At 42.1% G+C, this 24779-nt stretch overlaps 1 protein-coding gene across 6 annotated transcripts in view; it reads left to right on the plus strand.

Moving 5' to 3' along the window:
- Positions 1-24779, plus strand: part of gria4a (glutamate receptor, ionotropic, AMPA 4a) — a 127811-nt gene that overhangs the window by 69479 nt on the left and 33553 nt on the right. For all 6 annotated transcript variants that reach the window (XM_047593476.1, XM_047593478.1, XM_047593479.1 and 3 more), the window contains exons 8-12: positions 1305-1472; positions 11488-11592; positions 12232-12342; positions 22398-22604; positions 23698-23913. In XM_047593476.1, coding sequence (XP_047449432.1) covers positions 1305-1472; positions 11488-11592; positions 12232-12342; positions 22398-22604; positions 23698-23913 — 807 coding nt within the window. The remainder of the gene's footprint in view (positions 1-1304; positions 1473-11487; positions 11593-12231; positions 12343-22397; positions 22605-23697; positions 23914-24779) is intronic.

Here is a 24779-nt window from a genome sequence, read left to right on the forward strand (position 1 = left end):
TTCAAAGGGTTGAGATGAAAGGAGGATGACATGGTTGTGCAGTCTTCCAAAACACACCTTGTGGGATACAAATCAAGAGATTTCTGAATGAGAAAACTTGGAGAAGCGTGTAGAGCATCGGCAGAGTATCTCAGTTGACTTCACTCTTTCCTCCCTCTTTCGTCTCTCCACTTCTGCTGTGTGTGAATTGAAGGCAGCCCGCTGTGAGTTTGAATGCCTCCGTCTGTGTGTCTGTGTGTGTTCTCAGTGGTGGTGTTACTGCTGTGTGTGTGTGTGGTATTGTTCCCTACAGTGCTTTGTCTTACCTATAATGAATTTGTCAAGCAATCTGTCAGGATCACTGCCACTTTTAAGGGTTTCATTAGAAAGCAGATCCTGATAATGTCTCACCCTTTCTTTTTTCCTACTTGCTATCATTATTCAGTGTTCCCTCAAAACAATTAACTTTTTTGATAATAATTTGTCTCTCCATTTTTTGTACTGTACAGTTTTAGAATATGACCTAATGAAACATTTATTAACCTCTATAAATCTTTTAAATTTCAACATATTTCAATTTGATTTTAATGGCTTCAAGATCTTTCCCAGTGACTGAATTAGAAAACTGTAACTCGTCGTAAAGCTGGCACATATAGAGTGATGTTACATTTACAGTGGTGCTGACTGATGTTCACTGGTGTTAACAGTGGAAATCAAGTAAAAGTCAGAGTAACGAGATGGATTGAGGCACTGGTCAGTGTGCTTGCATACTGACCTTAAACTGTGATGAAGCAATGAAGCTATTGAGAATAATTTTAATCTCATGTGAGGAATTAATCCTGTATAGACTGGCACTGTATCCCTACATGTTTAGCATAGTGTACCTTAGCTTTGATAGGGAGCTTGGAAGTTGTCAGTGGTTTTCAGTACAATATTTTGGGCTCACATCACTGACATTTAAAGACTGCAATATTAATTGGGACATACTTTTAAGATACTGTTAATAGAACAGTTTCTCACTGGAAAAACCACATGAATCTACAGTGATCAGCACTCTCAAGCTGCTTTAATTGACTGGTAACTAAATAACGAACTAAAACTAGTCTATATTATAAGGCATTTAATCTTTTATTAGAGCTGCCAGTACACAGCAGACTGTTAATATGTAAATAATGCGAATCTTTCTCTTAACGTTAAAATATTAATAGACAATTTTCCAGCGTGTCATAGAATATATGGTATGGGCTATATTTTAATGTCCCTCTCTTAATAAGAGTAACTGATAAATCTGCCCTGTTCTATCTGTATTTATCTTCATTCCACAGTATACCTCCTCTCTAACATATGATGGTGTCCTTGTAATGGCTGAGGCCTTCCGCACCCTTCGTCGTCAGAAAATTGATATCAGTCGCCGTGGCAACGCCGGTGACTGCTTGGCCAATCCAGCTGCTCCTTGGAACCAAGGAATAGACATGGAGCGTGCGCTCAAACAGGTTAGCACACGTTTTATTAGTTTGGTTAGTATGTATAATTACGTGTGTACATATATTCACAAATATACGCACAAATGCCATAGCCAACACAGCTCGTGTGACAAAGTTCCAGAAACCCACACTGACATATAATAAGTATAATAATTATAATAATTACAATGCTAATAATAATAATAGCTTTTATTTTGGCACCTTTCAAAGCACTCAAGGCCACCTTACATACAAACATACAATTCAATAGAAATGAAAGTGTTTATTTAAAAAAATAGAAAAAACTGTCTTAATAAGATTAGTGAGTGTGTATTTCAAACATCAAACATCAAAAAGTTTATGTTTTGAATATCAGATGAAGAGTGTTCCAAAGTCAGTGTGTGATGTGGCGAGAATGTCACGTCCAGAAGTTTCCCAGCAGGACATTGTATTGCCGCGAGATTGTCCATGTCATTTACTTCATCGATCACATGTCATGCCTGATGTGATGTAAGTTCTCAATTGCTCTCAATTTTGTAAGTAAAAGTACCTACAACAGTGTTTGGCATATTATGAGAATTTGACTGTTTAGTCTGGGATAAGATTAACTTGATATCGAAGAGAAGTAGTAGTAGATCAGAATTAGGAAGACCACTGGGTACGCAAATGTTTGCGGTAAGGCCAGAACAGCAAATCAAGTCAAATGTGAGTATCCAGTCTTGGGGTGGGTGTGGACATCTATGTATTCCACTCAAAAGCTGTCCAAGTTAAAAAAAAATATGAGTACATTAGTGATATTGTGCATAACTAATACAGCGATTAAAATAAGTATTGAACACATCACAATGTTTCATAGCAAACATGTTTCTAAAGGTGACATGAAATTTTGGTTGGAAACAACCCAAGTAATCCATACATAAAAAGAAAAATTATTTTTTTTGTAATAATGTGAAATAACAGAGGGAAAAAGTATTGAACACACTTACTGATATTTATTTAATACGTTGTACAAAAGCCTTTGTTGGTAATGAAGCTTCAAGGCGCCTCCTGTATGGAGAAACTAGTCGCATGCATCATTCAGGTGTGGTTTTGGCCCATTCTTCCACACAAACAGTCTTTGAATCTTGAAGGTTCCGTAAGCCTCATCTATGAACTCTGATTTTTAGTTATTTACATGAATTTTCAATTGGATTCAAGTCAAGTGATTGGCTGGGCCATTCTAGCAGCTTTACTTTCTTTCTCTGAAGCCAGTTGAGAGTTTCCCTGGCTCTGTGTTTGGGATCATTGTCTTGCTGAAATGTCCACCCTCAGTTCATCTTCATCATTCTGGTAGATGGCAGCAGATTTTTCTCAAGACTGTCCATTCATCCTCCCTTCAATTATATGAAGTTTGCCAGTACCATATGCGGAAAAACAGCCCCACACCATGATGTTCCCACCTCCAAACTTGGTATGGTGTTTTTGGGGTGAGGTGATATGCAGTGCATTGTGTCCTACAAACATGGTGTGTTATGGCATCCAAAGAGTTCAATTTTGCTCTCATCTGACCAGACAATGTTCTCCCAGTTCTTTCAAGCTTGTCCAAATGTTGTGCAGCAAACTTTAAACAAGCTTCAACATGCTTTTCCTTCAGAAATGGAGTCTTGCGTGATGAGCGTGTATACAGGCCATAGTCGCTGAGTGCATTGCTTATTGCTTTCTTTGAAACAATTGTACCTGCTAATTCCAGTCTTTCTGACGCTCTCCCCAAGTGGTCCTTGGCTCTTGGACAACTCTTCTGATGATGCTTTTCACTCTTGCGAAGAGCACCTGGTCGTGGCCAGTTTGTGGTCGAATGATCTTCCACTTCCGGATTATGGCCCCAACAGTGCTCACTGGAACGTTTCACTACCTCTGCGACTTCTGCCCTGGTGATGTGATGGACCAACCCCTATGGAATGAGTATCAGAGGGATTGAAGAGCTCCTCACCTCTGGACAATAGCTGAAGGTGACGGCAGTACCTCCCGTACCCACGAAAAACGGTGTGGACGAGTTTCCACCTGCCGCCTCTGAGGTTTACCAGAACTTTTTTAGAGGCAATCTCATCTCATCTTCTGTACCGCTTAATCCTGCACTAGGGTCACGGGGATTGCTGGAGCCTATCCCAGCTGGCATCGGGCGAGGGGCGGGGTACACCCTGGACAGGTTGCTTGCCTATCGCAGGGCAAACTTTTAGAGGCAATTGATATTGTTATTCCATAGTGTCACTGAAGTCCTACCTCACCTGAGTTTTTGCCTCAGCAATTGCCCTAGCCACTTAGCCATCCTCTACTGGTCACCTCTGGTGTCTGGGGTTGCCGCTGCGACCAGCACCAGCAACCTTGCGGCTGCAACACACGAAAGCCACCTCAACAATGGCGATAAAGACCATCTTGACAGGTTCTTCCGCCAGGCATTCCCAGCAGACACTCACTATTCATTCGGGCCTGCCGGGTCTGTGCCATCTGATTAAACTCGCCACCAAGTGGTGACAGCTCAATCATTGACGTGTGAACAACCTTATGTTCGTACATGGTGTTATTTACGGACAAAATGTTACTCGCACTGAAGTCCAATAACTGAACACCACTCGGATTCAGATCAGGCAGGCCGTTCCTCCCAATCACAACCCTCCAGGTAAAGCTGTCATTGCCCACATGTATGTTGAAGTACTTGAGTAGGACAATGGAGTCCCCAGTCGGGGCACAATCCAGGGTCCATCCTAGGGCCTCCAAAGTGGTTGGGTACTCTGACCTACTGTTTGGCTCATAAGCACAAACAACAGTCCGGACCTGTTCCACAGGGAAGCAACCAACGCTTTCGTCCACACAGGAGAACCCCAACAGACAGGCAGAGAGTCATGGAGCAAGCAAAAAGCCTACCCCAGTCTTCAGCCTCTCACCCAGAACAACTCTAGCCAGGTAGCCCTCTGGGTCCGGGACACTGTCTCCTGTTTTTTTCTCTTAATTTAGGTTCTTCTAAACTGTTCTTTGTCTGTCCCTTCGCCTAGGACCAATCTGCCTTGGGAGACCCTACCAGGGGCAAAATACCCTGGACAGCATAGCCCCTAGGGGCATTAGGGCACTTAAACTCCTCCTCAAATTCCTCCACCACGATAAGATGGAGAGTCATTTAATGTATTTGGACTAAGTAATTGATTCCTATATAGCAATTTCCATTGTTGATGTTAGAGTCCATCATTCAAGTTGCCTATCAAAGCAAGAACCAATACAGGCCCATAACAACATCCCTAATGCCCAGTGTTGGGCATTAGTGTTGGGCCCAGTGTTGGGCATTAGGGACACGTTACTTTTAAAAAGTAATTAGTTATAGTCACTTGTTACTTTTCCAAAAAAATAACTGAGTTAGTAACTGATTTACTCACTATAAATGTAACTAGTTACCAGGGAAAGTAACTATTGTTTTTTTTAAAGTAAACAATGTCTAAGAATTTGGACTTTTTTCTTAGCAGGTTTCACAAGTCAGTTTACATAGAGTAGAATTGCATAGACATGTACGCAGAACTTTTAATATTTATTGCACCTCAGACCACAATTGGTAGACATATACCAGTTTCACATCAAAATTCCCGGGGCGACCTACCTTTGGTGCTTTAACATTGGCAAAAGTCCCAGGTCGGTCCTCCCACTGTGAGAGCTGTGCCTGTTTTTTCCTCACTCATACGTCATCACGTACATTGCAGATAACATGAAGATCGGAGGGGTCAAATCCTGGCTCCTTCAAAAGGCTGCTAATATTAGGATAAATCACTACTTCAAGTATTTTCTTAATCACAAAAATGTACAGTTCACATGTATGTGTCAGGCCGGGACTCGAAGCAGCACTCAGGACTCAGTATGCAGAGATGACTAGGGACTTTAATTGGAAGGTACAGAGATCCCTTACAGAGGGACAACAAATGGCCACAAAAATTCCTGGACGTAATTCAAATCAGGGAAAACAAAAAAACTCTCCAAAGGGAGGAAAATTCAAAATGAAGAAACAATTCACAAAATAAACACAAAACACTCCGAATGGAGGAAACCTCAGAACTGAGGAAAAAAGCTAAGAAAAGACTAAACAAATCAAAGTAATCTCTCCGAGAGGATTCACAGGCTTACGTGAAAAATGCTTGGGAAGAAAACATGAAGCGAAGCACGAGAAGGTTGACGAAGACGACACTCTGGCACGAGACAAGGGGAACACAGACTACTTAAACACATGGAGGGAAATAGGGGACAGGTGGACACAATCAGGAATCAGGGAAGACAATCAGACTGGTGACACATGAGGAAGGGCAAGTGACCTGAAACAAGAGGAGAGTTACTTTTCAAAATAAAACAGGAAATGACATGACAAAACAACCCCAAGACAAGACACCCTCACCACGGTGTGACAGAACCCCCCCTCTTAGGACCGGCTACCAGACGGTCCAGGCTGTTCAGGATGGTCGCGGTTGAAGTCAGTAATAAGGGTACGGTCCACAATGAACCGTGATGGGATCCACTGTCTCTCTTCTGGACCGTACCCCTCCCAATCCACCAGGTACTGTCTGCCCCGGCCCCTGTTGCGTACAGCTAGCAGCCGTTTAACCTTGTAGACCGGACCCCCGTCTATCATCTCAGGAGGAGGAGGGGGCGGGAGGGAGGGAACCAAGGGACTCTCCTTGGCCGGCTTGACCTGACTGACATGGAAGGTGGGGTGAACACGGAGGGAGCGAGGCAGGCGGAGTCGGACAGCCGCAGGACCGATGACCTTGGTAATGGGGAAGGGACCCACAAAACGCGGTGCCAGTTTCTTGGAGGGGACCCTGAGGTGAAGATTCTTGGTAGAAAGCCAAACCCTTTGGCCTGGCTGGTAAGCAGGTGCGGGTCGCCTCTTGCGGTCCGCCGCTTTCTTGGTCCGGTCCCCTTGGCGGATAAGCACTTGCCGTGCAGTGGCCCAGATGCGTCGGCAGCGGCGGATCATGGCGTGGGCGGATGGGACCGAGACTTCAGGCTCCTGGGCAGCGAACACAGGAGGTTCATAACCATAAACACACTTGAAGGGCGAAAACCCTGTGGCAGACGTAGGCAGGGAGTTGTGGGCGTACTCGACCCAGACCAGGTGTTTGCTCCATGTCGAGGAATTCTGGGACACTAGACAACGGAGGCCGGTTTCCAGCTGCTGGTTAAGGCGTTCGGTCTGGCCATTAGCCTCCGGGTCGTAGCCCGAGGTCAGACTGGCCTTAGCTCCGATGAGCCGGCAAAATTCCCTCCAGAACCGTGACACGAACTGGGGCCCCCGGTCTGAGACGATGTCCTTGGGAAACCCGTGAATCTTGAAAACATGGTCAATCATAATTTCAGCTGTTTCCTTGGCTGAAGGCAGTTTGGGCAGGGCAATAAATCTGACCATTTTAGAGAATCTATCCACCACAGTGAGGACTGTGGTGTTACCTTGAGAGACCGGGAGCCCCGTGACGAAATCCATCGATATATTGGCCCATGGTCTGGAGGGGATAGGCAGTGGTTGCAGAAGTCCCATACGTGACCCGGAGGACACCTTGTTCCTCGCACAGACCGAACAAGCCTCGACGTACTCCCGGACCTCCGATTCCATGGATGGCCACCAGAACCTCCGAGAGATGGCGAACACCGTCCGCCGAACTCCCGGATGACAGGAAAGCAGCGAGGAATGGGCCCAATGAATCACCTGTGGGCGCAAATCGACAGGGACAAACAATCGATTCTCGGGGCACCCACTAGGTGGCGGAGCCTCACCATTAGCTTGCTTAACCTCATTTTCTATCTGCCAAGTCACCGCTCCAACCACACAGGTCAGTGGAAGGATAGGCTCTGGTTCTTTGGCTACAGGCTCAGGGTCGTATAGACGTGACAGGGCGTCAGGCTTGACGTTTCGGGACCCCGGCCTGTAAGAAAGAGAAAAAGAAAAGCGGTTAAAGAACAGCGCCCACCTGGCCTGGCGAGAATTGAGTCTCTTTGCCCTGCGTATATATTCCAGGTTCTTGTGGTCAGTCCAAACGATGAATGGGTGCTCAGCTCCCTCCAACCAGTGTCTCCACTCCTCCAATGCCACCTTAACCGCCAACAGCTCCCGATTGCCGACATCGTAATTCCGCTCCGCTCTGGACAGTCGTCGCGACAGGAAAGCGCAGGGATGCATCTTCCCATCCTGCTCAGACCGCTGTGAAAGGACAGCCCCTATGTCCTCGTTGGAAGCATCCACCTCTACCACGAATTGCCGCCGAGTGTCCGGCATGATGAGGATGGGCGCCGAGGTGAAGCGGGACTTCAGCTTCTGGAAGGCAGCTCCTGCCTCTGGTGACCAGGAGAAATGAACCTTCGAAGAGGTGAGTGCGTGCAGAGGAGCCGCTATTGCGCTGTAGCCTCTGATGAACCGCCTGTAAAAGTTAGCAAAACCAAGGAATTGCTGAACTTTTTTGCGGCTATCAGGGGTGGGCCAATTGACCACAGCGCTAACTTTAGCCGGATCCATCTGCACCCTTCCAGGGGCTACGATGAAGCCCAGGAAGGAGACGGTATCGGCGTGAAACTCGCTCTTTTCAGCTTTGACGTAAAGTTTATGGTTTAATAGTCTCTGTAATACAGCTGCTACATGTTTTTTATGGGTGTCCAGGTCAGGTGAGTAGATGAGAATGTCGTCAAGGTAAACATACACAAAATGGTCAAGGAAGTCCCTTAGCACGTCATTAATCATGGCCTGAAACACAGCAGGAGCATTAGTGAGCCCGAATGGCATAACCAGATATTCATAATGACCGCTAGGGGTGTTGAACCCCGTCTTCCATTCGTCCCCCTCCCTGATCCTGACCAGATGGTATGCATTTCGAAGGTCTAGTTTTGTAAATATTTTGGCCTGTTGTAGTTGATCAAACACCGATGACATGAGGGGCAAGGGGTAGCGGTTCTTGATAGTAATGTCATTGAGGGGGCTGTAGTCAATACATGGTCTTAAGGTCCCATCTTTCTTTTTTACAAAGAAAAAACCGGCTCCAGCAGGTGACGAGGATGGACGTATGAGTCCCGCCTTCAGAGATGACTCTATGTAGTCTTTCATGGCCTGCCGCTCGGGCCCTGACACAGAGTACAGCCGCCCCTTGGGAATGGTGGACCCGGGGATGAGGTCGATGGCGCAGTCATATGGTCGATGAGGTGGAAGTGACGTGGCCTTGATTTTATTAAAAACCTCCTTGAGGTGGTGGTAACAGGTGGGTATCGAAGTCAGATCGGGGTACTTGGAGTCTGTAACAGGGTGAGCGGAAACAGAATTTATGACAGTGGTAACTTTCTCCTGAATCTTGTCCTGCAGACACTCTTTCTCACAAAGCTCCCCCCATCCCAAGATCTTGCCCGTAGGCCAGTCTATATGGGGGTTGTGGCGCGTGAGCCATGGATGTCCCAATACCAGGGTGCGTGTCGGTGATTTAAACAAATAAAAGTTCATTAATTCGCTGTGATTATTTATGGTAATGGCTATGGGTTCTGTGACGTGGGCTATAGTGAACAGAGCGTTGCCATTTAAGGCCCTTGCCAGGATGGGTCGTGAGATAGACTCAGTTTTCACTCCCAGTTTCTTGGCTAATCCCCAGTCCATTAAACTCTCATCAGCCCCAGAGTCAATTAAAACGTTCATCTCCATGACGGTGGTGTTGTGTTTTACCTTTATGGCGGTCAAACTGCGTGAAGGAGAACCTGAGGTTGAATACTTGCTTACTCCCCGAGCTGCCTTGACTGGGCAGACGACCACACGATGTCCAGATTCTCTGCAGTAGAAGCAGCGCCCCTCCTTGAGACGACGTTGTCGTTCCGCCTGGGTGAGCTGGGTCTGGCCCAACTGCATGGGTTCAGCCTCTCCTACCGTGGATAAGGAAGGAGGAGGTTCGGGAGTCGGTCCCCGGGCTTCATGCCCATCCCGAACCAGCGGTTGTCGGTACCTCTCCAACGATGGTTGGCCCTTCTGATGCCGATGGAGTTCTTGGATCCGGTTATCTGTCCGGATGACTAGGGCGATGAGGGAATCCAGGTCCGCAGGCAGGTCCAAGGGAACCAGTAGCTTCCGTATGGGAAAAGACAGTCCATCCAGAAAAGCATCATAGAGGGCTTCGGAGTTCCATCCGCTCTCCGTTGCCAGGGTGCGGAAGCGGATGGCGTAGTCGCTTACCGAGTCGTTTCCCTGCTTCAACCCGCTCAATTCCCTAGCTTTCTCTCTGTCCGTTGACACCGGATCAAAAGTCTTCTGAAGAGCGGTCTGAAACTGTCGAAGCGAGTGGCACAGTGAAGAGTCTCGGTCCCATTCCGCTGTGGCCCATACTCTGCTCTTCCGGTCAGGTGAGACATCATGAAGGCGATCTTAGACCGATCTGTGGCAAATGCAAGGGGGAATGTTCAAAATGAATGGCACAGTCTATGAGGAAAGTCTTACAAGATCCTGGTTCTCCGGAATAGCGCTCCGGGGGTGCCAGCCTGATCCCTGTTCCGACAGTGGGTACCGTCTGAACAGGAGCAACTGCTGTGACTGGAGGCTCCGGCACAATTGGCGGGTTGTGAGTCTGTTGTAGGTGTCCAAGCATATCCTGCACTTGAGATGAAAGTTGACCCAACTGCGTGAACACCGCCACCTGAAACTCCTCCTGGCGGGAGAGTCGGGTCTCGTGAGCGTGGAGCGCGGCCGTTATCTGGCCAGTCTCTGCTGAGTCCATACTGGCCAGAGTGTACTGTGAGGCCGGGACTCGAAGCAGCACTCAGAACTCAGTATGCAGAGATGACTAGGGACTTTAATTGGAAGGTACAGAGATCCCTTACAGAGGGACAACAAATGGCCACAAAAATTCCTGGACGTAATTCAAATCAGGGAAAACAAAAAAACTCTCCAAAGGGAGGAAAATTCAAAATGAAGAAACAATTCACAAAATAAACACAAAACACTCCGAATGGAGGAAACCTCAGAACTGAGGAAAAAAGCTAAGAAAAGACTAAACAAATCAAAGTAATCTCTCCGAGAGGATTCACAGGCTCACGTGAAAAATGCTTGGGAAGAAAACATGAAGCGAAGCACGAGAAGGTTGACGAAGACGACACTCTGGCACGAGACAAGGGGAACACAAACTACTTAAACACATGGAGGGAAATAGGGGACAGGTGGACACAATCAGGAATCAGGGAAGACAATCAGACTGGTGACACATGAGGAAGGGCAAGTGACCTGAAACAAGAGGAGAGTTACTTTTCAAAATAAAACAGGAAATGACATGACAAAACAACCCCAAGACAAGACACCCTCACCACGGTGTGACAGTATGTTTTTTCCTTTACCTCAAGGATATTGATGTAATGCCTGTACTTCCACTTTGAAAAGGCCAACTTTTTCTCCACACTCGGCATTGTTGCCGCTTACCTCTGCTAGTTGTGTGTGTGTGAAGTTGCTGTGTGCGTGTGTGGTTTGTTTGTAAACTGAACACTGCCTCTGATTGGCTTATCGTGAATGCTTACTCTACCTTAGCCAATCATCCTCACCTATGCTGTTGTCTTGCCCCTCCCTCCTTTCCTCGCCAAAAAGACAACAACAACAACAACAAAACAAACAGCCTTGCAGCTCCTGTGGCTGAGAGCCAAGTCGGATGATAACTTACAGATTAGTTTATAACACAGCCCATTTAATTTTCAGTAACGGCAATGGCGTTGTAACGATGGACATAGTAATTAGTTAGATTACCCGTTACTGAAAAAAATAAAGCCGTTTAATTTAACGCCGTTATTCCCATCATTGCTAATACCACCCCCAATGTTTAATGTGTGCTACATTGCTGCTAATTCAAACTCAATCTCTTCTCTGCTGTTCCTTTTTGTAACCCTGAACAATTTGTGAAAACACTTGGCTGCTCTATAAGTGGATACACCAACCATTCTATGAATGGTAGTTGGCTGTTATATTAAAGATTACCTTAACAAAAAAGAGTTTTATCTCTTTATGAACTGATCTCTGTAATTGTTGCATTTAAACCAGGTGCGCATTCAGGGCCTGACTGGGAATATTCAGTTTGATCACTACGGTCGGAGGATCAATTACACCATGGACGTGTTTGAACTGAAGAGCAACGGACCTCGCAAGGTAGGCTCTACTTGTGGTTTGAAAAGTGAAACCCTTGGAAATTGTGCATTACATCAATTAAACTGAACTACTGCATTCAGATCTTCAAATGTTACCACTAAAAGACAGCAAAACAACCTTAAGTAAAATATAATTCCAGCAAAGTTGACGCTTTATCTTAAAATGTAATTCAATTTACTGCATTTATCTTGTTTTAATCGTATTCCCTATTTATTCCATATTCCTTTCTGTCATTCCTAAAAAATTTAATTGAACTGAATAGTACCAGAATAAGGCCCAGTTTGAAAGTTCCTATAGTTTCATTGTAGTGGAGCAAAAGGAAAACGTAGACTATATAATAAAGAAATGACACCATGTTCCAGCGTTCCACGCTCAATATCTCTCAATATCTCCTACAGTTCCAAAGAGAAATTTGCATTTGTGTATCCTGTTGACTTACTTTTTTCTTTCGCTCCTTCGCATTGATTCCATTTCTTTTAATATTTCTGTTTTTTTTCCTCTAACTTGATTTTATTGTCAGTACACTAAATTCATGTTTTTGCTTGAATTGTGCTTTAACATTTCACTGAAATGATATTTTCACACAGTTACTACTTTCATTCACATTCTCTTTTCCTCTTCTTCCCCTGTTTACCGTAGATTGGCTACTGGAATGACATGGACAAACTCGTGTTGGTCCAGAATGAAAATGCCCTGTCCAATGACAGCTCACCAATGGAGAACCGGACAGTTGTTGTGACAACCATCATGGTAATGTACCCTCTAATGAATCAAAGTCTAGAACTTACACTCAAAGCCACTATATTAGGTACACCTTGCTAGTAAAAGGTTGGACCCCCCCCCCCTTTTGCCTTCAGAACTGCCTTAATTCTTCGTGGCATACTTTCAACAAGGTGCTGGAAACATTCCTCAGAGATTGACATGGTGCATTATCCTGCTGGAAGTAGCTGTCAGAAGATTTGTACACTATGATCATAAAGAGATGGACATGATCAGCAGCAATACTCAGGTAGGCTGTGGCATTTAAACCATGCTCAATTTGTACTAAGGGGTCCAAAGTGTGTCAAGTGTACCCCCCACACCATTACACCACCACCACCAGCCTGAACCGTTGATACAAGGCAGGATGGATCCATGCTTTCATGTTGCTTACGCTGACCCTGACCCTGCCATCCGAATGTGGCAGCTGAAATCGAGACTCGTCAGACCAGGCAATGTTTTTACAATATTCTAACTGTAGTCTCGGTTTCCTGTTCTTAGCTGACAGGAGTGGCACCCGGTGTGATCTTCTGCTGCTGTAGCCCATCTTCTTCAAGGTTCGACATGTTGTGTGTTCAGAGATGGTATTCTGCATTCCTTAGTTGTAACCAGTGGTTATTTGAGTTATTGTTGGCTTTCTATCATCTCCAACCAGTCTGTCCATTCTCCTCTGACCTCTCACATCAACAAGACATTTTCGTCCACACAACTGCCGCTCACTGGATATTTTCTCTTTTTCGGACCATTCTCTGTAAACCCTAGAGAAGGTTGTGCGTCAAAATCCCAGTAGATCAGCAGTTTCTGAAATTCTCAGACCAGCCCGTCTGGCACCAACAACCATAACACGTTCAAAGTCACTTAAATACCCTCTCTTCCCCATTCTGATGCTCAGTTTGAACTCAAGCAAGTTGTCTTGATCACCTCCACATGAATAAGTGCGCTGAATTGCAGCCATGTGACTGGCTACATAGCTATTAGTGTTAACAAATAATAACAAGCAACAGGTGTACCTAATAAAGTGGCCAGTGAGTCCAACTTCACTAAAATCTTGTTTTCACCTGGCCACTCATGTAGTCTTGCATTTTCTCAAAAGAAAATTTTCAAATGATATACTAAAACAGGTGATTAATATTTTAGGTGAATATAAAGTTCAATATAGAAGGTTTTCAGGAAAGATGGATTTAAAATTAAAATGTGATGTGAAAAACATGCAGCAGTCTTCACTTTGTAACTTTGGTGAAACATTGGGACAGCATTAATGTGTGTTTACACCAGACTAGACGCAATAATAACCAGCATGTTCCATGGGAAAAAGCATGGTTCTGAATCACTGAAAAGGGTTTGCAATACACACCAAAGAGGTAACAAGATGATTTACCAATTATGACGGCACGGTCTGACTGCGACGTGTTTCAGCAGTGCTCACTTTTGCTTCCGTTACTTTTTGAGTTTCCTCTGAGAACATTTCAGGAGAGGAGCATGCGTTCAGCAGCCACATTTCGTTTATTGTTTACATCCATTTTGAAAACTGTGGTATAGAAATATAGATAATGAGAAAACTGACTTGGGTGGCACATTGACTCCGTGGTTGTCGCTGTCCAGCTTGGGACTTTCTGGATGTAGTTTGTATGTTTCCCCTGTGTCTGCATGGGTTCTCTCCAGGTACTCTGGTTTCCTCCCACCTCCAAAGTCATGCTTGTTAGGATAATTGGTGACACTAAATTGACCCTAGGTGTGAGTGTGGGTGCAAGTGGTTGTTTGTCAATGTGTTAAATAGACTGGTGACCTGTCCAGGGTGTACCCCACCTTTCACCTGATGACACCTGGGATAGGCTCCAGCAACCCTAGTGAGGATAAGCAGTAGTAGAAGATGAGATGAGAAAACTGCACTTCAGCAAATGATTATCACAGTATTTTTTATTATTATTATTATTGTTGTTCATTATTTAAACATAGTAAGCCAGGGACCTGAGATCCTGACAAGCTCAAAACATAGTGGCCGTGAATCCCCCTTTTATCTTTCCTTAATGCCAATGTTACTGGAAGGCAAGTCACTTCAAAGCAAAGTAAATATATAAACAAAACATCAGGTTTTCAAACTAAATGCACATAAAGAAAAAGAACTAAACAAAGACAGCCTTTATGCATAGCTTTAGAGAAATTCAGTCTGTCTGTTCTCAGTCTTTCCCAAGGGTCTGCGACTCAGATGAGTCTGTGTTTCTGTCTGTTGCTCTGTCTGCAGACTCGGCATCAGTGTCACAGCAGAGGCTTCCTCATCATCAGAGGCTGCAAAGAGGAGGAGGTGGCTGAGCTAACGTTACTCAAGGCCTGCTGAGGTCACTATCCACAGAGAAATATGTGAGGGTTGCAGGCATGAAGGTGAAAATGAAAGGAGTGCAGGGGGTGGAGAGGATGAGTAGAGGAAAAACAGCGAGACAGAGAGAGAAAGAGACAGAGTGGGTAGAGTTATTGAAAAAAGTCACCAACAGGGAGGGGAGCATTACAGAATGACCAAACTATGGAAATATAATGCCAAGCACACTCTCTTTTACAACCACCCAAAATGAATGTAACTCAAACCATATGCCCCAAAGCCAAATGAACAACAACCAAGTATACAATACATTGTTGCAAACAAGATATATTAACACGATTCACATATTCAAACCTGCGCTTTTCATTTATCTGATCATGTTGCCAATTGAAGTGTGCATGTTTGGTGGCAACGTCGTCACACGGAACATTTAATCCAACTGAATTCATTTTTCTGCACTCTTCACAGCACCATAAATTGTTACTTTCCTTTTATCTGTGCAGACCTGACTGATTGCTACTATTTCTAGCCACCAGACTCACTGTAGACTTTCACTGTATTACCAAATCTCTTTAGTGCTGTCCATCTATAGGTATTTAGCTGGGCACTACAGTAACTAAGACTACAGATATTTTCTTCGGTCACTTTGGTCAGTTTGCTATTTGAAGCACCTGCCTCAAAACAAAAATGCTGAATAACCAGCACTCAAGCATCTGTGGCTTGTTTTTTTTTATCACGGGTCTAAAATTAGGCCTTTGATTTGCTTTCACTTGCCTCTGTTTGCATGCCCAATTGAATTAGTCTGATTGGACTTACAGGAAGGGGATGGCCACCATAAAAAGGCTGCAGATGGGTGAAGTGAAATGTAAGCAGAAGAAGTGCGCAAATCCACCGATTTACCCTCCTTCATCCTTGTTTGCAGAAGAAAAAGGAATAATTAAACTGGATTGTGGAGCCGGGTCTGTGTGAAAGCCATTACTGGGCCGAGGTCACCTCTAAACGGTAATCTGAGGTCAGTTGTTGATCTGCCTCCTAATGAGACATTAGTGTTATCTTCCAGCTGGACAACTAGAAAACATAAGCCTCCAGTGCAACTCAGTATTTTATCAGTTGCCCAGTGACTTCCTAAAAAAATGGTTGCATGCATGGGTAGTATGCAACCACTTGTGTATTTTTATTTAAGTCTTCTTCTCAACTGAAAAGTCACAGCTGGACAAGAGCCCGGCGAGGGATTCTGTGGCGTCTGTCAAGGTTTGACATTTGGCCACACAAAATCATTGGACAGTGGAACATGTTAATGCATATCATCACCTTCCTAAAGTAAGCTGTGGCTCTGTAGGTAGAGCGGGTTGTCCATGAACCAGACCAGGGTTGGCGATTCAATCCCCGGGACCTGCCACATCCTCTGCGTGTGAATGTATGTGGTTGTGTGAGCAAATGGGTAGATGCGTCTGTGACTGTAAAGTGCTTTGAGTACAAACAGGTAGAAAGGTGATACATAAAAGCAAGATCATTTAATACTGTGGTTTCTAAATAGAAAAAGAAGAAAAAAAGACTATGAGAGGGTGTCGATATTCATTTAGCTGTTTTTGTAGAAACCACACTCACCTACACCCTCTTTGTTACACCACAAGCAGAAAAAAATATCACAACACATATCTTTCTATTTTTTTTTACATTATTTTGTTGAAGAGAAAGTGTGTTTATTTTCATGGAAGTCCGTATTTTGAAGCCATCACTTTTTAGTATTTGATTTCCTCCTTGAGGGTTTCTTAAAGATGGAAAAATATTTTAAATAGATTTCAATTACCCCATCATTTAAGTCTTAATGTCCACAGTGACATTGTCATTAGTCGTACAACATAACGTAACTACAGAAATTAATGAATTCTAAATTGGCCGTAGGTGTGCATGTTTTATGTATACACATGTATACACACATGCATTTAAAAACAAAAGTGCATTGATGGAGACTGGTTGCTATAGCCCTTTAAGATGCTTTATTGTCATTGTAAACAAAACTATTCTTTTTGTGATTTTGTGCTGGTTTAAAATGATACAATATGAAATCTGTTTGACTTTATGCTAATGTACATCACGTTTTTGTAACATAAGATGGTTACAATAAGAGTCTTGCTATGTACTGAAGTTCTGATCCGTCCCCCATAAATCCTGAACTCAAACATAACAAAAATCTAATATAATATCAAGATTCTGTACTGCAGAAGTTTCATCAGTTATTTTCTTTATAAAAGAGAAGCAGTATTTAAAAGGTGTACACATTTGATGAGCTAGGTAAAGTAATTATGTCAGTTTTTTTTTTTTTTTTTTTTTTTTACTCTGCCAAACACAAAACTTTATCAAATACATACAAATTAGGCAACATTATACACACTTTCAAAACTCAGAAAAGGACAGTAAAATCTATACTGATATAGACTGAGCAATATATTTGGAACGAAAGGATGCCACATTGTTTGATGGAAATAAAAATGATCAACCTGCAGAGGTCTGAATTCAAAGACACACTGAAAATCCAAGTGTAAAAATGATATGTTAGGCTTTTCCGTTTTGCTGAAATTTCCTTGTGGGCGAATGGAGACACGCTCCTGAGTGTACGAGGCACGCCACTGTTGCCACGCAACAGTCCAAATAACTCGATCACCTTATAGACCGTTTTGCCCTCTATTTTTGTACATTTCATCAGATAGTAATGTACATTTTTTGCTTTTATTTTACTAGATAATACACATATTTTATTTTTATTTCATTTTAATCTTATTTTATCTTATCTATCTTCTTACTAGTGGTTTTACTAGTGCTTCTTTTATGTATAACAGAGGTACTGTGACCAAGTAATTTCCCTTGTAGATCAAGTCAAAATGGTACTCATTTTGATGGATGCTGTCCTAGGGTGGCTCATTCAGATCTGGACCAGAGCATCATTGCACTCCTGTACAGTCTGAGGTGCCACATAGAGGCGTCGGATGGACTGGAACATAATATCCCTTACGTGTTCTATGCCAGGCCAGCATGGGTGGCAGTCAATGGTACAAATTCCTTCATCCTCCTCGTGCATACTTTCCCACATGAGGCATTGTTTTACACCAGTAGGAACCAAGGACTCACTGTAGCTGTATACAGTCTGAAAATGGGCCCAAGGATAACATTCCAGTACTGAATGGCAGTCAGCGTGCCATTGTCCAGCCTATAGAGGTCTGTCATCCCTCCATCACTGACTCACCACCACCAAACATGCTGAACAATGTTGCAGGCAGCATAACGTCTCCACGACCCTCTCTCCTGCTTTACTGACCAGAACCATATCCCAGAGGTTTAACTGACTTGATGTTTTACTCTGGTTAAAAAGTGTGTCTTAAATTCTTTGAGTGGTGAATAATGAATTATAACAATAGGCAACATTAATGTTTTTAAACATTAGCCATCGAAAAATAAATAAATGGTTCAATCAAAACTGAAAATAACCTTAAGTATTTTGCATTCTGGTCAACTGGCTGGCTGCTGACTTGTGATAGTCTAACTGTGTCACTGATCACTTTCTGGTCTAAAAGCTTGATTTGATGAGAAAATATGTTGAATGATAAACTGGTTAGTAGAGTGACTGGTTGTTTACTGGTTGACTTTTCTAAATGTCTGACTGTCTCACTAAGAGCTCATGTGCCCTGCTTCCTGTAGGGCTAAATAGATTGGAGATAATCACGCTGTGCCACTGGCCAAATATGTGACTGGATAGATAACTGTGTAATTGCAGTAATAAATTGACTGCATTGACTGACCAGCTGACTGACTGACATAGGCTGTGACTAACTGACAGCCTTGGATGGCCTCTCTAGCCATCTGAATGGATGGCTTGCAGACTGGTTATATGTCTCTGTGGCCAGCAAAGTTGTTATGTGACAATCTGGCTTTTTAAATAAGCTGACTGAGCGTCCTGTTGGCAGGTTGAGTGAATGGCTGGACACTTAGGTGACTGCCCAGTTGGAAGTCTGTCTTTTTCACGGCCTAGCTAACTGGCTTACATAGCAAGTCCTGTCTCTCTCTTGGCTACACTATGAAGTGTTTCGTGTCTTATCAGCCCCAACCATTTGTGACCACAAAGCTCTTACCCCTTTTTCATCACCCATTTTGTCTCTTTGTCCGTCTTTCCAGCCAATCCTCTCTCTCACATGTTCCCTCTCTTTTTATTCATTTTCTTAATCTCACTCACACTTTCATTGTCTCTCTTATCTACCTCCCAATCTTCATGTAGCTATATCTGTTTGCATTCTGTTCAGCCCCTTCATTTTTTGTCTATAGTTTCATGCAGCTAGTGCATTGCTCATCCTTCTTTCATGCACCCCTCCCTCTTCCCTCTTCTTCAGCTTCCTTTTTATATGCTTGAACTCTCCTTTATATAAATGAATGAAATGATTCCCACATGCAGTTTGTATGTGAAATAAGTAACTAAAACTGAGATCCATTTAACAAATAGGTGCTTATATTTTGTAATTAGACATTTCAATTCTTCCAATTTTCATTTTAATAATAACCAAGTACAACACGTGTACATCATCAAAGTTGAAAATTTGATACATGACGCAGGGCGACTTTTACTAGGTCCACTGTAGAACACAAGAAAAAAAAAAGTGTATTTGGTGTCCTACAAATATTTTATGCTTCCAAGTTGAACTGTACTTGTGTCTTCTTTAGTTTGTGTTATCTGTGGTTTTGTGAAGAAAATCACCAGCCAACATGAAAGATCACTCATTGGGGTGCTGCATCTAATGTATGTAATCCAAAAGAATAGAATAGGACAGTACCAGGGGCCTTGTATTTGTCAGCTGATCCACTGATAGCCTGCAAACTACTAAAGACATGACTCCAGTCATTGTGCTAAGATAAGCTGTACATAATTTGGCTACAGCTTCATAACTCACTCAGAGTGGTATCATTTATCTGAGCAAGAAAGCCAATTGGCATATTTCCAAAAAGGATTCTGCAAAACTTGATGATCCTTTCTATCCATTTGATGGTAGCTAAATATTTACAGTATGATGTTTATCATGCAGTAATTGTAAATTTGTGTTTTATCGTAGAAAAAGAAGTTTGTATTGTCAGTTTTGTTTATGTTTTAAAGACTAATCACATCCATCTGGTAATACAATTGTCATGTGTCAAAATAATTTTATTGCATTACGTACTTTTACTTTGTTTCTGTTTCACCTCTGTCTTTTTTTTCCAGTTGTTCTCACTGACACTACAAAAAAAAAATGCTACAAAATAAACCTTCAGGGACTTCCTCTTAAACGATAAATCCATATTTTTGTTGCTAGAATGTGGAGGGTGCCTGGACATTTAATATTGCTTAAGTTGAGAACCATCAAGTATGTGATTGAAACACAATTAAAAAAAATATAGCACAGTAAAACAACAACAAGCAAGGGTATAGAGATAAGTAAAGGAGTATCCTATCTTATCTTCTCATTTATCTTAACTTTGTATGCAGTGGTAATGTCCTTTAACATAATCAGCTTGCCTTTTCTTTTCTTTATCCCCACTACAAAGCAGTGAGGAGGGCTCTGTAGATCTTTTTGAGGGATTTTTCTTGTAACTGTTTTGGTGTTCATTAACATTATGATTCATGTTGAGTGAAAAGACTGAATGCCCCAGGACGTGCTAATGTCTCTTAAAATGACATTTGCACTGCCTGTTTTGGAATAAATGAATTTTGTTTTTACAAATTGTATAGTGATAAGCATTTATTGTTTGTGTATATATATATGCAGGGCTCTGTGAAATTTTGTTTTCAAATGTGTTGTTTTGTTGCTGTTACTATTTTCTTGTGCACAAAGAAATGGACATGCACTTACTTAATATTTTTTTCTGACAACTGGTGCAATTGATAGAAAACACAACAAGAGAATGATTTAAAGTTTACACATCATTTAACAGAAAAAAAAATGCATTTCTAGTTCCAGTTGTCCTAGCAGCACTGTGAAATTGTGTATTTGCTGTCCTCAAATGGAACTTATTAACTTGTGGCTCCGTCATGAAGGCTACACAAAATGTTAAGTGTCAGCTGTAAGTCACAAGAACAGTTTCTAGGCAACAGCTGGCATCTGCAGGCCACCAAGACTAACGGTTTAGCATGCTAATGAAAGTAACTTAATGTAGGAAATGGAAAGATAAAATGAAACCTGACGACTGTTTTCGTCAGATAAATTCTAAAATGGAAACATTATATGATAATGATAATATGATAATAATATAAACAAGTTAATTTGTGACAACATCAGCAAACATCACGTGCTTAGTGCACTTTAACATAAAAAAATAGTGATATGAGTATTTTGGTGTTCATCAGACAGATTTTTGACCATATTCACCCTATTAGTTTTATGTCTTGGCATTAAAACACAAAATCCAGTTGCAGCTGATGAGAATGCCTTTAGCTTTGTGGATATTTAGTCATAAACCTCTTGATCATTCTCAAGTTCACAAGTAAATGATTGCATTTTAAGCATTATGTTTGCTGAAGAGAAAAAGGATCAATGTATAAATCCGACTTCTGTCTGTTGGCTTCATTTGCATTGTTCTGCTCCCATTGTGAGAATGTTTTAATCCTTCTGACTGTTTGCTTCCTGAATTGAAGATTATTCTATTGATTCCAGCTAGATCTATGTCAAAGTGATTCAATTGCTCATTTGGCCCCCTTTTAAAACATGGCAGTATAAAACTCCTCTTCAATTGACCTGTGTCTGTTTTCAATGTAAATCTATTTTGTTGAACGAAAAATTCAATCCAAAATATGTCATCATTTTATTATATTCAGGAACAGTTTCATAGCTTTGGAGTGTTGAAGCCTGCTTGATTAATTAGATGAGATTAGTCTTTGATTAAAATGGGTTTGATAAAAATTTAATAGGCTTGGTTTCAGTTGGATTACAGAGTGAGCAGCCTCAGGCATAATACTATAACTCACTGCTCCTGATAGATGCACTGTCATTCAAAAGACTACATGAGTTTCTTTTCTCTTTGGATTTCCTATGTGTGGTAATGTGTTTTTGTGTGTGCCATTCCTAATACACCCACCATCTGTCTAGACAACATTAGACTCTCTCTTCACTTTCATCTGTTAACTGCATGCACAGAAAGCATTCCACCACTTATGACACATTCTGAAAGCAGCAGTCTTCCTTTCTTTTTCTTCTTCCTCTGTATTTTTCATCTCTGTTGTGCATTTCTCTGTTCTCATCATTAGGCTCTTAGGTGAAACTCTCAGTCATGCCTACTCAGGCATGGGTATAAAACAAGGCACTGGAAGTCAGAAAAACAGTTTTTCTGACTTCTAGCTTAGCTACCAAGATGGTAGAAGTCTGTGCAATGTTTATCCCCTCACAAAAAGACAAATCTACATAAATATGTATATGTGTGATGCGCATGTGTATTTACCATTTCTGAGATCAAGCTTTCCACTTATGCTGCATACCTAGGTATGCTTATACCTATTACCTGCAGCATTGCATTGGGATATACAGTTGTATCCCTATGGGTATGCTAAAAGTAGCATTTTGAAATTGTATGTACCTACATTTCTTCCATAAAAATAATATTTCAAATAATATTTCTTTTCTCTGGTGTGTTGTTCACAATTGAAGTGCTGGCTCCTCTTGAATGCTGCTGTAATGTTCCTCCAAACAGTTGTCTTTTTCCCCTTATGATGGTGTTGTAGGAAGGTCCTTATGTGATGCTGAAGAAGAACTGGGAGCTTTATGAAGGAAACGACCAGTATGAGGGATACTGTGTGGACTTGGCCTCAGAGATCGCCAAACACATCGGAATCAAATATAAGATCTCCATCGTACCAGACGGAAAGTACGGAGCCAGGGATCCAGAGACAAAGATATGGAATGGCATGGTCGGAGAGCTAGTGTACGGGGTAAGGATGGAGAATAGTAAGCAAGTATTGTCTTGGATTCATTCTGGATTACTGGTTAATGATCACCACATGATGACCAATAAGCATCAGTGTGTGGTGTCCAAATTAAATTACAAGTGGTTGCCTCTGAGAATTTAGAATCAAATGCAAGGGTCATATAAATTGCATTACATTAAAATGCAGAAATGTATTGGCTCTGCATTACCTTGGTTGATATGATACTTTCCCACAGAGATGCCGTGTCATAAAGGATTCACTTCTTTATTTAGAATTTGCTAAAAATTCTAATTCTGATAGTCTGAAATTTCACATTGCTTTCTGGATGCACACTTTCTCAACATGTAGAAGACAATGTCAGTCATCACTGTGAGGAAGAGCAAAAGTGGAGACATTGCTGCAGAGCAATGCATTAATTACCCTCTAGCATCCGTAGTGGAAGGTGACACAGCAGTACCTCCGCATTGATTTATTAGGTTTGATATGCTCCAAACGCTCACAGTCCTTTCTGATGACTCTTCTTCAGAAAACATTTCATCATTTTGTTGTTTATGTCTACTCACTGAGCTTCTGTTCAGTTTGGGGAGTTCTCCTTACCCTTTTCTTTCCATGCTCTCCATTTGCATGATTGACATCCTTGTTTTTCTGTTGCTGTTTATTCTCCTTGGATTGTAACATCTTCACACCATGTATCGGTTAATTGATATGCTGATATTGTTACTGCAGTTTGTTTCCATCTATTTTTCTCTATTTGCATCTGACTACAGACGCATTCAGAAACAGCTACTCAGTGTCCTGAATGAATGATGTTTTTGAGAATGTCATATTGCAATGTGTGTAACGCTTCGCTGACTAATTTATATTCTGGATGTGTCTCTCTAAAGCCTACGTACTGTATGAATTACTGCTCTGTTGTTCTGTTTTCCTTCTCCCTCGTCAGCTTCTTTCAACCCCTCTCTCTCTGCTTTTTCTCTCACCTGTGATACCATGTTATCACCTTTGCTTTGTTCATGGACTGTCCTATTCATTATCACGATGGCAGATTAACTGCGTTATAATGTGACTGAACTCAACTCCAACTCCCTCTTCTTTGCAGAAAGCAGAAATTGCTGTTGCACCACTGACAATCACTCTAGTGAGAGAGGAAGTGATCGACTTCTCTAAACCTTTCATGTCTCTGGGAATCTCTATCATGATCAAGAAGCCTCAGAAATCTAAACCGGGAGTTTTCTCTTTCCTGGACCCGCTGGCCTATGAGATCTGGATGTGCATAGTGTTCGCTTATATTGGAGTCAGTGTTGTGCTGTTTTTGGTAAGTGATTGTTACAAACTAAAAGGCAACCCTTGAGTAGATCCAGAACACAACAACCTGGTTCTGTATAGCCTAAGAGGTCAGGAATCAGTTTGGTCCACATGAAAAGCACAAGCATGCCATTTTTCACTGGAGTAATCATGCATCTTGATGTTTCAGAGAGTTGTTTCAAAATTTGCACATTTTATATTTTAGATCACTAAACCCTCCCACCAATTATTTACGGAAAATTAAGAAATTTTCAATTACAACAATGTTGCCTTCACTGCTTCAGCTAGAATATAATTTACAGCCCAAAATGTTCCAGACATGAAATCATTAGATACTTTAAGGCACCTTATCTGGACAGAAATAGCATGGCAGTGCATGCATGGAAGATATGCAAATACTTAATGCAAGATATCTAAAACACGCTCACAAAGACCACATTAGCATATCTCCCACGGCATTAGAGTGTCTGAAGATAAGATAAGATAAGATAAGATAAGATAAGATAAGATAAGATAAGATAAGATAAGATAAGATAAGATAAGATAAGATAGTACTTTATTGATCCCCATTGGGGAAATTCAAATGTAAAAATTCAAAATATAAATAATCAGTTATTCAATTCAATCTATTCAGTCAACATCAGTCAAAAAGATACTGTCCGAGTTTTCTATATATTGTCTGTTATTATCGTTGTTGAACATGTTCTCCATCTGTTCAGCTTTTCTTCTGCCTTGAGCTCTTGCACATCTATGAAACACATGCACAGATTATTCCAGTAATTGAAAACACTTGTGTGGTTGTGCAGGACCCAAAATTGTCATGTGATATTCTGATACATGTTATTGGGTCCTGCTTGTCTTCTGACAACGTCTCTT

This window comes from Mugil cephalus, chromosome 9, assembly GCF_022458985.1.
Source record: "Mugil cephalus isolate CIBA_MC_2020 chromosome 9, CIBA_Mcephalus_1.1, whole genome shotgun sequence".
Taxonomy (NCBI): Eukaryota; Metazoa; Chordata; class Actinopteri; order Mugiliformes; family Mugilidae; genus Mugil; species Mugil cephalus.